The sequence below is a fragment of the Lineus longissimus genome, chromosome 14 (assembly GCF_910592395.1).
Source record: "Lineus longissimus chromosome 14, tnLinLong1.2, whole genome shotgun sequence".
NCBI classification, from domain to species: Eukaryota; Metazoa; Nemertea; class Pilidiophora; order Heteronemertea; family Lineidae; genus Lineus; species Lineus longissimus.
This window is the reverse complement of record NC_088321.1, coordinates 302,143-319,685: the sequence shown is the minus strand read 5'-3', so window position 1 is coordinate 319,685 and position 17,543 is coordinate 302,143. Positions and strand designations below refer to the sequence as shown.

Sequence of the window (17,543 nt, the reverse complement as noted above, 5' to 3'; positions counted from 1 at the left end):
AGGGAGTTTTCGCAGAGCCCCCGAAGCGTCCGCCGTGAACGGCTATCCCATTGTTCATCTTCATTATATCACGTGGCCAAACAATGAGATGGGCGTTCACGTTGGCGTCCCGGGAAATATGCGAAAACTCCCTAATAAAGGCATACCTTATGTGTAACAGGCCTATTGAAATAGGCGCACGAAAACCGGCAAAGTAGCGTCTATTACAACTTTAAGTCAAGATGGTGTTGCTAAAAATCCCGACTTGTGACACCAGAGTTGACCTACTGATAAACAGTCAACTCAGTCGTGAGTTTAATTTGAATGTCCTACCATCACGGAATTCACGTGCGTCGGTGTCAATTCGATATCCAACCGCGAGGAAGTCGACATTGGTTCACATTTAGGCCGCCAGGTGATAGATCGACCAGACTATCTCTCGTGTGTAGTGGAGCGAGCGTAGCGTAGCGCATCGAGCCTATTCCAATTGGCCAGAAGGATGTCCTTTATTTTAACAGTTCGTTGTTATGCAACAAGTGCACATTCTCATGCCAGCGATATCTATAACCTGATCTTATTAAGATCGGTCAATTGCGCTGCAGTGGTCAATCACCTGACGAGGAAACTTGGCCCATCCTCAATAACAATGGAGACGGTCAAGTGCTTGCACTAGAACGATCCATGCAGTGTTCACAGTGATGAACTTCCCGCAAGGGAGTAATTTTCGTCGCTGCTTCCTGCGACCATAACGACATGCGACAATATTCTTCCGTCTGCACTGGTCCCTTCGCAGGTACCTGAGGCAGGAATCTGCGACCGTTGCGACCTGCAATATTGTCGCAGCTACAAAAAATGGTTCGTTTGCGCGGCGCTTTTGGTAAGACGTATCCGCATTCGATATGTCAGACGGTCGTCCCATAAAATCCATATGAAACGAAATAATAGATGACCTACATGTTATATGAACGGATTACCATTCCGTTGTGTCTATCGCTGTTGCTGAAACTCTCGCCGTACATATACAATCTTTCGTGTTGTCAAAACGTGGCCCAGGATAAAACCAATTAAATCCCAGCAGCAGACAATCCATCCTGAGTGACGGATCATTTCGGAGTTTGGCAATAGTTAATCCAGTGCACGTCAATTACCTCTAGCGCTTTCTCTTTTATGGCTTAGCAGATTTGTCATTATCATTATAGAAAAGAGACAAGTTGGAAGAAGACGATCGGGACCACGTTTACTACAGTGAATGTAACACGGCAGTGGTCAATAGAGGCGATATTCTTTTGACCTATGAATATACCTGTTTATGAAAGATATCATTGATAGAGATTTACCTAGATCTCCCAAGGTTTCATATGCATTGGGGGGGGGGGGATCGTCTAAGGTACTTCGTACTTCGTCTGTGTGTAAGGGTCCGAAACTCGCCTAAATTGCGTGCGGTACCCAAAAACCGAACACGCTACTGAATACAAGCAACCACGTTCCCACCCTCGAAAATCCAGAGATCAGTCGTATCCTCCTCCCCTCGTGCCTCGGTCGACAGTGGCGATGCGAGTGTTGGTCTGCGGTTCAGGATGCCGTTCTCCTGATCTTGCATCCTCTGAGTGCCGGACTTCTCCTAAAATCCACCAAAGTCAAAGCCTCGTCACATCACTGCTGGATCCGCGCTAATCTACCGTCAGAGATGAGGAGGTCTCGGTCTCGAGCGAAACGTGGCTGCCATACGAAAGCACGTGATTGCTCACCAAAACTAGACACCGGTGCATGCCGGAGAGCACTGTTTTATTTCGTGAAGGTTAAGGATGCCATTGGTTTCTTTGGGGATGACGGCATGAAACAGCGTCGGCATCACCGGCACCGGCACATTATCGTCGGTAATGATCGGAAACAATCGGGCAATTTCCGATTCCTCTACGACGGATGACGGCATGAACAGCATCGGCATTATCGGCATCGACACCAAAACGATTTCATTCGGCATTTAACGGAAACGTTCGGGAAATCTCCGATTCCCTTTGGGGATGACGGCATGAAATAGCGTCGACATCACCGGCAACGGCTGAATCCTCAAGTCAGACCATTCCAGGCAGTATCAAAGCATGACAGGGCGTTTTGAGCATTTTATCAATTTCTTCCATGATAGCACTAAAACCGTTATTACGTTAATACTTATCTCAGCCATCTACCGGATGTGGAAAGAACTATATGTATCACAGCGTGATACATTTTATTTCTAAAACGAATCCCCGGTGGGATTCGAACCAGGCAAAAAGAAAAAGCCAATCGGGTCGGCGCCTCAGACCACTGAGCTACCGAAGTACAATTGGAATTGAGATAGCGGTAGCCGGTACATATTCAGCAGTTCAATGTGCTCATGACGTGACGACCAGCGCGGAAGTTTCAGATTTGTTGGCAGAGAGATTATCCCAGGCTTTAATCTGTTTGGAGAATGGAGCCGGGTGCCCTTGTCTCCGAAAGTACCCAGGATCAATAGAACCTATTATCGAGAAACTCTACTAACCTGATAGATGTCTGAGAGGCGACGAGGGATTAGATTAAAGAGGGACAAGACAAAGAGGGAAGGGTCTATCTAATAGCTCTGATGATTTAGGTTGTGTGTTGACTGATACCGCACTGCGGGCATCGGTCGAGTCAACAAGCACTGCGAGGGTGTGGAGCTATAACATGTCGGCCAACGAGGAGGCTTACACCACTGTTCAATGTGCTCATGACCACGTGACGAATACTGAATACCCAAGACCAAGCAACCTCAAACCGAAACTAAGACACGTGGTTCGAGGAGCGCGACTGGCGTCTTCCATGTAGCAAACAAAAGCCGGCGAATGGTGACCTCGCCTCAGCTCAGACAAGACCGCTATTATTTTCATTGGCGCCACGCTCTGCCTTAGTCAGTGATCGCGTATAACTGAGCCGGCGTCTGCAGCCCGCCATCATCATGAAATGAAAAGGTGACTGCAGTGCCCCTTGCGGTAGAGTCTGGTACCAACATGTTCCTGTAAACTAACTACCCTCCCGGCAATGTTGACACTAGAGGCGCTGATTTCGTTATTTACAACGCCTCTAGTGCTAGAACTAGTAACTTGCCACCATCTTGAAAAGCAGTACCGCGGATATAGAAAAGGAAAGAATCTTTCTTATTATAATGAGGCTACGCATCACCACTAAGTCCGCGAAAATGATTGCTGCACTACGCTGTGTTTATAGTTCTCTATACAATCATCTTAAAACCCACCAGTAAGTGTCAGATTTTATTTATAAAGATCATATTATCTTAGTTTTTAATAAGATAAAAGGCTTTATGAGAGAAAATGGCACTTATTCGGCTTGGATAAGATTTACAGTACGAACTGGTGATCCAGTGGATAACCTTGGATTATCCAAACCCTGAATCTCAGGATGCCGACATCCAAGATGACGTCAATTATTCCAGTGTCTGAAAGTTTTTAATTTCGGCACTGGGGCGCGTTTGCACTCCCGGGTCACTCTATTTGTACTGTCTTATAGGAGGGACGAGGCCGGTCCACTGCGTCCGACCTGGTGTGTAACCACCATACAACACCTATCACATTCATGCACGAGATAAAACTGTCAGCGTCCAATCTGATGAGCTTATAACGGAGGATGACATTTTTCGCCTCCGCGGTCTACTTTTTCGTACGATCGTGGTGCTTCGGCGTAATTAATTAATTTTGTTGTCGGTCTTCTGTCTCCATTCATAACGCTATTACGTGGCCGCGTAAAAAAGGAAATATACGGAAATATGTGCAAATCCCCTGAGGATAGAAAAAGTCGTGGTATCTTGTCTACCGTCTGTTCAGTCATTTGCTGCACTTTTACACTAAAATAGAGAGGTTGAGATTTGTGAACCGAAAACGGGGACGGGGACGCGGGGTCATGCCATTTTGACGACGGATATCGCGTTTCCAGTTGTCCATAGTGCAATGAAACAGCGCGTCTTAAATGTCTAGTATTTCTAGAAACAAAAGAACAAAACACAACTTGATGATGACGCAGCCCAAAGAAAGAGTCTCCTCTCCGTTTTCAATCTCGGATTGAAAACTAAACCTCCCTGTTGTCAATATCATAAGTGCCTCGAGGTTTCTATCATCATCTAACTGAAGGGTTGAAGTAGAAACCAAGTCAACGACGGACGGCATATCAAACCGACAACCAACTACTGCGTGCGCAATCTGTCGGGACCACTTAATTGGTTCCAATCAGTGTCATAGCTTGATTGGCAGGTGGTATGTCAGGCAATGTCCGGCTTGATGACCAGTGGTTTGAACCCAATCTCCAAAGCAGACCTGAGATTTGCTTCGGAGATTCGTCGGTTACCGGTGAAACTTGTCGTAACATTTTTGGTAAAGGTGAGCTCGTCTCGTTAGCTTCGCGGATGCTTCTGTATGAGGGGCGCATTACCAACCTCGCCTTCAGGGCAGTTCACAACAAGATCGACTACAGTGAGTGTGAATAATCGAGGCGACCAAAAGGAAGCTCGAAAGATGCATTTTGGTCATAAATTTGCGAATCGCGATAATGAAGAGCTTCGTAGAATCGGAGTGGAGTGGAGCCGTCAACAACCAGTCGCATCCTACCAGAACTGTCAACAAGTAATGTACAAATTGTACAAGGCCGTATCGGCTCTCCAGGGGCACTTGTAGATAATTGACAGGTCACGTGATGACATGCGACACTAATTGGTACCAATTAAATTAGTGGTTACGGGAAATTGGCTAGTTATCCGCTGTGTTTTTCAGGGACGGGAAAGATCAGTGGTCGCATTATAAATGAGATGTCCAAGGGCGGCGGTAGTTGCTGGATCCATTGGCCAAGACAGTGCTGTAATAATTGACAGATCATGTGACCGTTTGTGACAGTTATTGCTGTCAATTAACAACATTAGCGCCGATCCACGGAGATCTACGTAGCCAAACCACCTTGAGCTGGTTATCGGACTCTCATGGACTTTATGAAAGAACTACGCAGTCGCCATCTTCAGGGTGAGGTAGGAACTGAAAAGACAAAACTGTCTTTTCAGTTCCTCCCGTGCCCTGAAGATGGCGATGGCGTAGTTCAGAACTTTAAATGACTTCACGAAGGAACTACGCCATCGCCATCTTCAGGGCAAGATAAAAACTGAAAGGACCAAACTGTCTTTTCAGTTCCTACCGTGCCCTGAAGATGGCGATGGCGTAGTTCAGAACTTTAAATGACTTCATGAAAGAACTACGCCATCCCCATCTTCAGGGCAAGGTAGAAACTAAAAAGACCAAATTGTCTTTTCAGTTCCTATCTCGCCCTGAAGATGGCGATGGCGTAAATTCAGAACTTCTGTCCATGATCTGCGATGTTTACCCAAGTTTTATTACTCGCCTGGGGTCCCGTACTAGGATCAAGAGTCAAACTGAGGTCACACAGGACTCTCCTCAGCTCCAGGACTAATGATGCAACTAGGTCTAATGTGGTCACATCTCAATGGGACCACCTTCTTCCACAGAATAAACTATTGGGGGTAATCATCCTCATCTGACAAATAAACTAACCTTAGACTTATACTATACTACGTTTCTTTATTAAATTACCATAAATTTAAGTACATTTTGTTAAATCACACAATATGTGCAGCAGACATTGCTTTATCACTCTTCACATGCCTATCGGAAGTTTCAACTTCGGGGCCACTCGTTTAGTACACTTGCCGGAGCATGTGCTCCAGGACTGCCCACCCTGGGACACTCTGAGATTGGCCCCATGGCCATATGGTGCATCAGTGGAGACCACAAGAGATGACAGCCAGGTTTATAAGAGACACAGGCCTGGTTCTGTACATAGACATACTCAGTAAATCGAACGCTAAGAGGAAGAAGTTTGGTACACATGAACTGGTTTCAGCTTGTTTTAGCCATCCCTCCCCTCATGTGTACCTAAGAGGTGAGACCATCACAACTGACTTTGTCTGGCTGTATCATAAAACAGTAAACCATAAAAGTCTTGTGTCATTTCTGACAGCAGTTGCCCTCATACCAGTTTCATCTGTTACTAGCTTTGACTTTAGGGAAAGAACTTCTAAAACCTTGTAAATACTAATATCTTCCAGAAAAATGCTAACAATGTAAAACCACCACATTCTACTCTTACTTCAAACTAACATCTAAAAGCTACATTTCTTTTATCAAAAATCTAAAAATGTCATCAGCTTATTGGGAGCCAGCCCAGTTTCAAATTGGCAAATAACCTCAACAAAAAAGTTTATTGAGAGACACTCTGAAGTCTTACATTTACAGAGAGTTTCGTCTGATTCACCAGCAGATATCTTCATTACTAGTATAAGGTGTTGATCTGCTGCTCAGGCTGACGAAACTCTCCAGAAATGTTACATTTTCAGAGTCTATTCACACTTTTCCTTCAGGTAGCATTGGAGTTTGCTGGCCGAGCCATCGAAGACATCAGACTGGTCTGGCCAGTGTCCTCTGTCTCTCAGAAGTCGTCCTCCTCGCTCTCAGGAACATCAGCGGACGGTGACGGCGAGCGTTCAGTAATATCCTCCATGGACTTTATCAACTCATGACGATCAGAAGGTTCAAACGTGTCGCTATACACCTCACTGGCGCCCTCTGTCTCCGGGACTTCAAACACATCTGGTGAGACAGCATCCACCGGTGACCTCTGACGTTTTCTCTCAGCAGGTTTTGGCGAGACGCGTTTCGTATCTTTTGGTGAAGTTTCAGCGCTCCCAGCGATTCCGTCTTTTTGCTCCGGTGTCTCCGGGACAGTGACGGGTGATTTTGTTTTGTGCGGCGTACTGGTGACGACAGCTGGCGACTCTGCCTCGTAATACGGCCGACTTCTCTCCAATGCAGCCTCAGCCTGGCGACGTAACTTCTGATACAACTCATCCGCAGTCGATGGTTTGAACGAGTAGTCATCTTCCTCGTGCATCTGGTGAAGGGTTGGGTCTAATATCTGACCGTTGGTATAATTATCCGGGATCAGATGTGGCCGGATTGAACCGGTCAGAATTGCATCATCTGCGGTACGAGCGTGATCTCGTGACGGTGGCGAGGCCTCGGGAATGCCGTACAGACTCTGGTTTGGTTTCCCCACGCCCTCTATTGGGTCCTCATCATAGTACTGAGGGTCGCGGACATCGATATTGTGTTGAGGGAGACCAGACAAGCTGGTTACAGGGAAGGCTGTGTGGTAGGGAGACTGGTGGCTGGTGGTCGGCACGGACATGGGCGCCTGGTCAAGGCCAGCGATTGTGATCAGTTGTCCGAGACTGAAATTTGATGAATTGGAATAAGTAAGTAGATGCGAGTGCAGAGAAATTCCAAGAAAGCATCTCATATATTTAATTTCAGTTTTGAGGACCTACATGGAACACTTCAAGAACGACTCAAGTCTTGCCACGACTTCAATAATCAAATATTGATTTGAGAGTGTCAACGGGGCATATCATTAAAACCAAGTCAAGCAGGAATCTGTCACAGACCATGTTTTGACGGCACCACTCTTCGTTGGAGATGAAGTATTTCTACCCACCCAGCATCTCTCAAAAGATCCAAGAAGGAATGGAACTTTTTAAACGATGCTTCAATACTGTCGAGGACTTTGTCATCTTCGAGGAGACTGTGGCCGCCGCGTAACATGCTGACCTCCTGGCGAAGTCTGGTGTTCTCGATGGTCAACTGGAATGGAATAAATGACATTAGACGGGCGGTCGGAGTGGTGCAGTGGAAACAGGAGTGCCTGTCACCTTAGAGATCCCAAGTTCGATTCCCGGTACACTCATGTTGGTTTCCTCTGTGGTCTCAAGTTTGTATAGTTGAGCTATTAATGTCCTCGCTGACACTCAGCTTTCAACTCAATATTTTCAATATAAGATGGAGATTAGACAAGTTCTGGCTGTACGTGGCCATAATCTACTTGTTCTAGACTCATGTCTAAGTTAAGATCAACTGAAAATCTCGCAATTTGGAAAATTAAGCGTGTCTGTTTTGATTCTAACCTCAAGCATTCTCTTGTCGGCCTGATTTCTAGCTTCCCTCTCTTCCACCAGGCAGCGCTTCATCTGGGCCAGGACAATCTGAAATTGAAAATATTAGGTTTGAATACAGTGGGAGCTCCCTAAGCAGACATCTCTCTAATAAGGTCACCCTCTTTATCAAGAACACTAACTTTTGACCCAAATTGGTTGTCCCATTTGACCTCTCTAATCAGGATACCTCTCTTAAAGACAGCACGTGTCAGTCCTGAGGGTGTCCTTTACTCCTTAATAAAGAGGACCTACTGTACCTTCATTTCCTTGGCATCTTTCAAATCAGTGGAATCATCAAACGACCCATCGTCGATGCCGTGCGCTCTCATATACGACTCCTTACAGTCCTCGTCATCTGACCCGTCCTTGTTGATAATGACGGCCGGGGAATCCATCGGTGATGAACCGTTGCCCTTCTCCCAGGCAGAGATCGGGTTCGGATAACCTCTGAAGGCAAGAAGAGCAAGTTTTAAGTTGAAAAGTTGGCTCTTCAAATTTGACTCATTACCAGTATTTGCCCGTGCTGGTTCAGGCCTCAGCGACCATCCTGAAAGCAGTTCTGTGGGGGTCAATGTTGTCAAGAGTTGGCGAGGTGGATGAGGACTGCGTTTAAAGATGTCTTCCTCAGTATGAGTCATGTGGTAGATCGCAACTTTTACCTTCCGAGCACCATACGCAGCAAATTACTTTTCAAATAAGATTTCAGATTTGGCGGCGGACTGACCTGTAGCTCATTGCCCTCATGGCGGTCCTCCATGGGACAAAGCCGGGACCAGGACGCGTCACCTCTGGGACATCAAAAGGTTTCCCATAGGTGCTGGCACCAGCACTCTTGGAACGCTTGCGTCCACTCCCGGGGATGATCTGCAAATATGATCAAGGATATTTTCATTGCAACCTGTTTAAGGCTTTGACGCTTTCCCCAACAGGAAATCTCAATGACCAATGAACAAGGTGACCATGTGTTACTCTTGGCAGGAACAGAGAGGATCACCAACGACACAAGACATTGGAGGAGAAGGAGGCCTCTGCTCTCTCGGAGAGGCCCACCAACGACAAAAGACATTGGAGGAGATGGAGGCCTCTGCTTTCTCTCAGAGGAGCAAACAGCTTGAATAAGTCATGCTCATATCTCACCTTGACTCCAGCACGACCACGGAAACTGCCGCTTGTCTTTGTCCTGCGCCGGCGTGGTGATCGGTTACGCTGTGAATCGTGAGGTGATTCCGCTCGGATCCACTTGTACTAAAAACAGAGAGTATTCCTGGTCAGTTTCAGTAACAGCCCCATTGACTTAATACATGTATATTCTGGAATATGACACAGGCCGTACCGCACTACATTTCATTTCAGGCCAGTTTAAAGTACCGGATGACCAAGCCTTGAAACCCATGACCTTCCGATGACAAGTCAGCCACTCTTCTACTGCTCCATCCCACTTCTTCACAGGCCTGACCACTCGTCGGCCACTCATCCTTAGGCCTAACCACGATTACGACATTGCACGAGATGCTTACCTCGGTATCTTGTCCGTCCGAGTTGATCAGCACCTGCTCCATCAGACTCTGCTGGATGTCACGATCTAAAAAATAGAAACCACAGAATAAAGTTGAACTAAAACCATGGTGTAAAAGGTGTGACACTGAATTATTGTGACTGTTTTGTTCTGGACCAAGATATTGTTGTCAACAGCTAGCAAACAAAAATTGACCACCAAACGAGACCCTTTCAATGTGTCATTTCATGCAAAATCAACATTGAGTACTATTCCTTGGCATGGTTTTGTTGTTTCAACTCACCGATGAGTGGATTCAGACGCAGGTCAAGGACGACCATGGTGGTGTTGAACTTGAGGACCTGGAGCAGGGCCTTCGCTCCGATGTCACTTATACCACATTGCTGCATGTCAAGGGCTGGAAGATAGAATTACAGTTGATATAGAGATCAGACCGAGGTTGGAGTTACAGGGCCTTACACCCGACCTCGAGAGTTAACTCAAGGACTCCAGGACTAGTAGCGGGTGACAACTGTTGACAAAATTTGGAGGATAGAAAGTTTTACATAGCATACTAAACTGACAAGATCTTTTCTTGGATTCTTAAGGCCCCTAATGGCCACTGGGCATCCCATGGGATAAAGGGCATCAGAAAATGTCGCCACATCAAGAAGGGAAACAAACCTTTTAACCAGAGATCGTCCTTTAGAGCCTCGGCGAATGCTAGCGCTCCCTGGTCTCCCATCAGCGGGTTCTTGTTGACAGTGATACGTCGTATTCCCATCATGCCATCCAGATCAGGCCGTCGATAACGCAGGCTGTCGCGCCAGGCTTCATTGTGACGTTTCATCGACTGGTGCTGGAACAAGATAAGCGTATTGATAGAGTGGTCACTGTTGGAGGTGAATCCTTTATTATGAAAGGGCAATGAAAAGGACCACCACCATTGATCCAGAGTTAAAGGTATCAATAGACTATTGCGCCACGCTCTGATCTTTCATTCCAAACTTGTTTTTTACTCTCTATATATTTGGGAGCACAGACTGATAAATGGGATGTATTTGGTGCAACTGATCGGCCCAAATATGTTACCTTGATTATTTTTGCCAGGATATCTGCCCCTTGGAACGTCAGGCCACATCCAGAGAAGTTGAGGGAGGTCAGAGTGGGTGAATTCTTGATGCCTTTGCAGAGAACTGGAATGGATTGAAATGTCACAGATTAGAAAACCAGCTCAATGTAGCAGAGAAACTGTCAATCATATTACCTAGAGGGACCACTCACAGACGTGTGCCTGTTAGGAGCAAATTGCACGTTTTGCATTGAGACGGTTTGGTCTTCAGATCCAAGCTGCCATTGTGTGGTTCAAATCTACAGTGGTGCAGATCTTCGTCATTGCAACTTACTCTCCACACCATCATCACCGATGGTACAGAACTCCACAGACAGGTGGCGCAGTGAATGGTTCTTTGCAATACCCTAGAAAAGAAGAGACATGTTATGAAACAGCTTTTGTAAAACTGGACGTCACTGGTCTGGCCTTGCTGTCCTGTATATCTGTCGCTAGACAATAAGGCCAAAGCAATGACATACTCGTTACCTAACTGGACAAGCGGGACAAAGAACGCGCTATTTTAATCGAAATGCTGTAACTTTTCCCAGCCATTTTAGGCTTTTTGTGTGCAGTGCCGTTTTTTCCGTGAAATTGAGCACAGGGCAGACAATGTCTGTCTGACATAAACCAAATTAGACATATCCCCCATACAATTTTCATATTTCACCCTTCGACTGACACTCTTCTCAGCAAAGACAACATCAAATCTTTACCTTTGACAGAATTTGCATGTCTCGCTCACGAAGAGGCAGACCCTGTAATTCAAGGCAGACCACAGATGAGGAGTTTGTGACACATTCTCTCAGCGCCTTGCACAGACGGTACGTGATCTCTTTCGAGCGGATCGCAGGTGTCTTCCGCCGCCAATGCTGAGGCTGTTTCTTGTCTTGTTTTCCTGAAGGAAAATAAACAATGGTAAGATCTAAATGAAACGGCCAGGGGCCATTGTGCTCACCAGTTGAAGATATGGCAGGCATGGACTCATCTATACTTGGATGGGGATAGTATGGGGAAGTGAAATTACAGATACAGTGCAACTTCACCAAGATACTAATTCACTGATGACACTATTACCATCATCTATCAATCTCGTCTAGCATGGCAGAGGTACACTTACCATCATCAACAGGCTGCTGGAAGAAGCTTCGGACACCGATGAACTCCAAGGTCTTGTTGATACGCAGAGTGTTCAGAATCGGTGACCAATCATTCGCCCTAAAAATCAACATTGGTTCGAGTTGAGTCAATGGTTCGAGTTAAGTCAATCGGTCCGTCAAATCAGTGATGCTTCTCTGTTATCTGACTCAAAGACCTAATTTGCTAAAACTAAGGACTCACTTGGGTCTGACATAGTGACAATGCTTCATTTACAGGAAAGTTTCTCGCATTGAAAAAACATATGGCATGTAGAAGACCATCCAATCGTGGCCGTGGCATTGCTGGTAATAAGAGAAATCAATTGCAGTGGAACCTCCCTTAGCGGACACCTCTCTATTAAGGAGACTAGCTTTGGTCCCAAATGGCAGTTTCCATTTAATCTGACTTCTCTAATCAGGACACCTGCTACTCAGGACAGCACTTGTCAGTCCCAAGGGTGTCCTTTATAGAGAGGTTCTACTGTATTCTCTGATTCTTAACCCCCTACCTGATCCTGTCAGCATTGAGATCCAAGACCCGGGACTGGAGATGTGCTTTCACAGCAGGAATGGGGCAGCTGTTCTGTAGGGCGCACAGGCTATCATAATGCTCCTCGAACTCAAACGCGCCTCGTTGGCGAGCTTGGACACTCTCTATCATCGTTGCAGACATTGAAGACAGCTATTGAAACCCTGAGGAAATAAAGATGTTTAAGGGTTGAGACTTTGCTCTGTCTGTGGGCCTACTGATACTCTTGCTTCCACTGCATTACACCAAATCCACGTTTACTTACACAATCATGAAGTCATGATCATGCATCATGTAATGCATTCACTGATTGCATTATGTAGGCCAATGATTATGTAGTGGTTCTGCCTGCATACAGTAGGCCTATGCATTGCATGGCATTATAATTTTTGAAAAAAAAATGTACAACTAAAATCTGGTCATATTTTAATAAACGCTCAACTGACAACAATAACCAACACATGAACTGAACCTTTCGAATTAACTACACATATAAAACTATCTTACACATTTATATCTCGCGATCTTAATGAGATATCTGGTATTTAAAATCGGTTTGTTTTTGTTTACAAAATTCAGTTGCAGAAAAACGAATATGGCGCCCAACTTTAGTCTAAATTCATTGATGATTTTTACTTTTTGAGGGCGCTGATTCAAAATTTATGAGATAAAAGCTAAAGTATTGATACAAGATCTAAAATTTTATTTATTTAAATTTTATTTGAGAGCCAACAACTTCATTCGTTGTAATTTAAAATTATACTTTTATTGAAAAATTACCACATTTTGACCATATCAGCCAACTCCAAGCATCGTCAATGGTGAACAACATTGTCAAGCCTGTCTCACTCGACCTCGACGGATCACGGCAACGCTGGGCGCCCGTGACTACGCCATTCATTGTTAAAATCTACATCTTTATTTCGCATCTGTTCGACATAAATACACTTTACAGTGTTATGAAAAAGCTATCACGACATCCTTAAAATGTATTTTTATCGAAACATAACAAGAAGGCTTTTCAATCCATGTTACAAGCAGCGCACTATACACACTGGATCAGTGCGTGGACGATCAAACTGTGGCAGAGGGACTTTGCGACAATTTCAGCGGGTGCATGTAAATTGGACATTTGGCCCGGCGCCCGGGAGATTGACTCTGACCAATCTCCCGGATTTCGGCCCGTAATGTCGAAAATTACAAACACCCGTTGTATTTCTTACAGAGTCAGTAATTTGAGGTAGACTTTGCGACGGTAGTCACCATTGACGACGCTTGGAGAATGGACTCTGACGTCATTTCCTCAGAATCTTCTACGCTTTCGTTCTAGAAATTTCAAGAAAACGCTTCGTAACGGAGCAATATTAGTCAGAATTCTGCTCAGAACGAGAACAGTTGTAAATTCGATAGTTATTATTGCATATAAACCCAAGATCGCGTACCTTTGCTCATTTATTCAGGTAAGATTCTTTCATTGAAACCTCCGTTAAACGAAAGGTAATTTTTCATACAATGATGCATGTGCTTGGACGTGTGCATTTTTGCACTGAATGCCTGCACGGTTCACGTGAGCTAACAATAAAACGAAAGCATTTCCTTTCATTTTTGTCGAGGAGAGTAAATTATCTTGTCTTAAAGTTCATGATCTAGCTGCATTGCCTTGGATTCACTTTGAAAGGAAAATGGGATGTCGGAATCCGGATGGAAAGGAATTAGAATTTTGTAAGAAATCTAGCCTAGAATTTAGAAAGTAGAATGTCAATGTGGACTTTTTTAGTCGCTAGGCTATTTAGGCCTACTTATTTGTGACCCTGAAAAGGTCCATCCGACAAAGATGCTGGGCAGACATGGTGGAAAGGACAAAGTACTACGACGCTAGCCTCATGCTACGCAAGCGACATGACAAGACAACTAAATAAAACCTATTTCACCCATGTCATTTTCTGCTTTCAGGTCGTGTTGTGACCAGTTGAGTCTGTGACTGGGCAATCATGGTGAAGGAGACAAAGTACTACGACACGTTAGGTGTTAAGCCTAGTGCTACACAAGAGGAACTGAAGAAAGCCTACAGAAAACTTGCACTCAAATATCATCCGGACAAAAACCCAAATGAAGGAGAAAGGGTAAGACTTCCACAAGGGGACTCTTGCAGGAGCTAAATTGGTGGTCCTTTGTCCTTGGTCCTTGGATCTAATGTGCAGTTGGAGTTCGGGGAAAGGGACTTGGTCGTGTTCAATGGTTTCAGTGTACATGAAGGAGAGACCCCTGTTGGCCTATTGCAATTTATCGTAACTTTGAATTATGAGTTGCCCTAACTTATGCCTTTGGTCATCTCACATAATCAGATACCTGAGGCGAACTCGAAACTGCTAAGATTTATCTATGCCTTTGGTTTTAACTGGGCCGTTCAAAACTCCCAATTTTTATAAGCGTTTCGTGGTAGGTTTCCTTTAAGGACTGTCGATCATTCTATTTCCAGTTCAAGCTCATCTCACAAGCATACGAGGTCTTAGCCGACGAAGATAAGCGGCAAATTTACGATAAAGGCGGTGAAGATGCAATCAAAGAAGGTGGCACCGGTGGTGGCTTCAACTTCCACTCGCCGATGGACATCTTCGATATGTTCTTTGGCGGCGGTGGACGAGGAGGTGGAAGGCGGGGGCCGCGTAAAGGCAAGGATGTCGTCCACCAGTTGAGTGTCACGCTGGACGACCTTTACAATGGAACGACCCGCAAGTTGGCGCTGCAGAAGAACGTGATATGTAACAAGTGTGAAGGTAATTATGATGCTTTTGGTTGTCATATTTGTTTCCTGTTCTAAAGGTAACTGTTTTACCTTAGTTGGTTTTCAAATTCTTGGCCAAGAATAGGGCCTTCCTTAGTCACTGTCACTAGAAACCTTAACTACCTCGCAGCATACACATACCAAGCAAAGGGTACCAAACTAACACCAAAAAGTACAGTGGACCCCTCTCTATCAAGGACAACATCTCTTTAAAGGACATGACAGTGTTGGTCCCAAATTGGTTGTTTCCATTCAATTTGACCTCTCTAATCAGGACACCTCTCTATTATGGACAACACTTGTCAGTTCCAAGGGTTTCCTAATGTACTAAATGGAGCAATATAAGAACAGAGAAGGATAAAGCCAAAGGATAACTTGACTTCTCCATATTTTTAGGTCGTGGAGGAAAAAAAGGTGCCGTTGAATCATGCCCTAACTGTCGAGGTACTGGCATGCAGGTGCGGGTCCAGCAGCTGTCTCCAGGCATCGTCCAGCAGGTACAGTCAATGTGTTATGAGTGTCAAGGACAGGGAGAGAGAATCAACCAGAAAGATATGTGTAAGAACTGCTCCGCGAAGAAAGTGGTTCGGGAACGCAAGATTCTTGAGGTTCATGTTGATAAAGGTAAGTGATATTGGACATTTTCAAAGAGTGCAGTCCTAACAGTGATCCGCCTGCAAGATGAGGGTGAGGTTCGGTCTGCAAAATCATCTCTGAATATTTATTTTGTCTTGATCGACAGGGATGAAAGACGACCAGCAGATTCGCTTCAGTGGGGAAGGAGACCAGGAGCCTGGCTTGGAACCTGGTGATATCCTCATCGTTCTCGACGAGAAGCCTCATTCCGTTTTCAAGCGTCAAGACCAAGACCTCTTCATGATCATGGAACTGGAGCTGGTGGAGGCTCTGTGTGGATTCCAGAAGACTGTTACTACGTTAGATAATAGGAGCTTAGTGATCAAGGTTATACCAGGTGAGTAGTGACCTCTCAGCCCCATTTTCCTGAATAGACTCCCCCAACCTGCATACAAGACAAGTTCACTCCTGACACTCGCAAAAAAGTGGTTGTACTTGGAGAAGGAGGCCCTTGGCAGCTTTGGTACGAAAGATGGGTGCTTCATTACTTAATAGGATCTCAGGGATCAGAGCTGAGGGACTTGTTTTAATTGATTCATTCATTTGCTAATTGATTGTTTGATTGCAGGTGACGTCATCAAGGAGGGTGACCTCAAATGTATATACGGTGAAGGAATGCCACGCTATAAGAACCCGTTCGATAAGGGCCGCTTGATCATCCGTTTCAAGGTGAACTTCCCCAAACCTGGGTTCCTCCCAGCGACCAAACTACCCCAGCTAGAGAAAATACTCCCTGAGCGACAGGAAGTGATTATTCCTGACTCGGCGGAGGAGTGCACCTTGACGGAGTTTGATCCTTCTCAAGATGCTGGTAGAGGGAGCCGGGGTGAGGCATACCATGAGGACGACGATGAGATGGGCGGTCAACAGAGAGTGCAGTGTGCATCACAATAACCATGGTGTTGTTAGGAGACTTTAAATTGATGGATTGAAGCGACAAGTGGGGTGGGTCATATGTGGATTTTACATACGAAATGGCTTCAAGCTGGGTAGTGACTTTACCAGACAGTTATTCAAAGGTCACTAAGTGGGTATGATATATTTGTCTTAAATTTGTAAGCAATGTCCGAGACTATCTTGTAAACTCTAGCATGAGTGATTTATGAGGGAGGCAAGGTGTGTTCTGTATGATGTGTGGCGGAGCCTAGTGGCGATGAGTGGTACAACCCTGCAACCACCTCAGTTGCGTGACCTTGTTGTCCCTTTAGTTTCACGGGTGATTTCCGTCATGACAAGATTCATAGAAACAGCTGAGAATGACGCGTGAATCGCAGCAACCCGGGTGAGTTTTGGAGAATTTGAAATACTTAAAAAAGAGACAAGGTGCAAGAATTAACCGTTACCTCTGTTATTATTCTCAAAATCCCTTTGTACAAGAGTGTGCCGCTGACAATCGGAGATACTGCCAAAGTTCTGTTGCCGTTCTAATACAAGACTCGAGCAAATGGAAATTGTTGAAAAAGAAGTGAATACTTGGCAGTTTGCAGTCCATGCCGTAGACATTTTCGAGGTCATGCACGTCCTGTGATTGTGATGTATGGCGTGTCATGTTATGAATTTTGTAATCCCACTGTATATTACATGTACGTATGGGGCCTAACTCCAATATGTCACATGGGGCCTAACTCCAATATGTCCCATGGGACCACACTGTAAGCCTGCCAATTTCGGCTCCTCTTTTCCACAGCTCATTAGTGAGGGGCTTTACACCAAAATGTCAAGGATTATTTGTCTGTACACCAACTCACGAAAAGAGCACTTTGTAAATACTGGTGCCACAATGAATTAAATGTCGTGAAATAATGAA

General features: G+C 45.1%; 2 protein-coding genes across 2 annotated transcripts; one reads left to right on the top strand and one right to left on the bottom strand.

The window, feature by feature from the left end:
• Nucleotides 1–5,571: 5,571 nt before the first annotated feature.
• On the bottom strand, nt 5,572–12,914 carry LOC135499046 (centrosomal protein of 78 kDa-like). The gene is made up of 15 exons (XM_064789686.1): nt 12,823–12,914; nt 12,296–12,479; nt 11,768–11,865; nt 11,364–11,545; nt 10,943–11,015; nt 10,629–10,732; nt 10,221–10,395; nt 9,841–9,954; nt 9,559–9,623; nt 9,179–9,286; nt 8,766–8,905; nt 8,299–8,488; nt 8,012–8,089; nt 7,546–7,691; nt 5,572–7,282 (listed from the first exon to the last, which is right to left on the bottom strand). The coding sequence occupies exons 2-15, from the start codon at nt 12,457–12,459 to the stop codon at nt 6,481–6,483; spliced, it is 2,439 nt and encodes an 812-aa protein (XP_064645756.1). The 5' UTR covers nt 12,460–12,479; nt 12,823–12,914; the 3' UTR covers nt 5,572–6,480.
• Nucleotides 12,915–13,610: 696 nt separating this feature from the next.
• LOC135498985 (dnaJ homolog subfamily A member 1-like) lies at nt 13,611–17,543 on the top strand. Its single transcript, XM_064789576.1, has 6 exons — nt 13,611–13,775; nt 14,269–14,438; nt 14,795–15,092; nt 15,497–15,724; nt 15,843–16,073; nt 16,305–17,543. Exons 2-6 carry the CDS (start codon nt 14,307–14,309, stop codon nt 16,628–16,630), a joined length of 1,215 nt encoding a protein of 404 aa, XP_064645646.1. The 5' UTR covers nt 13,611–13,775; nt 14,269–14,306; the 3' UTR covers nt 16,631–17,543.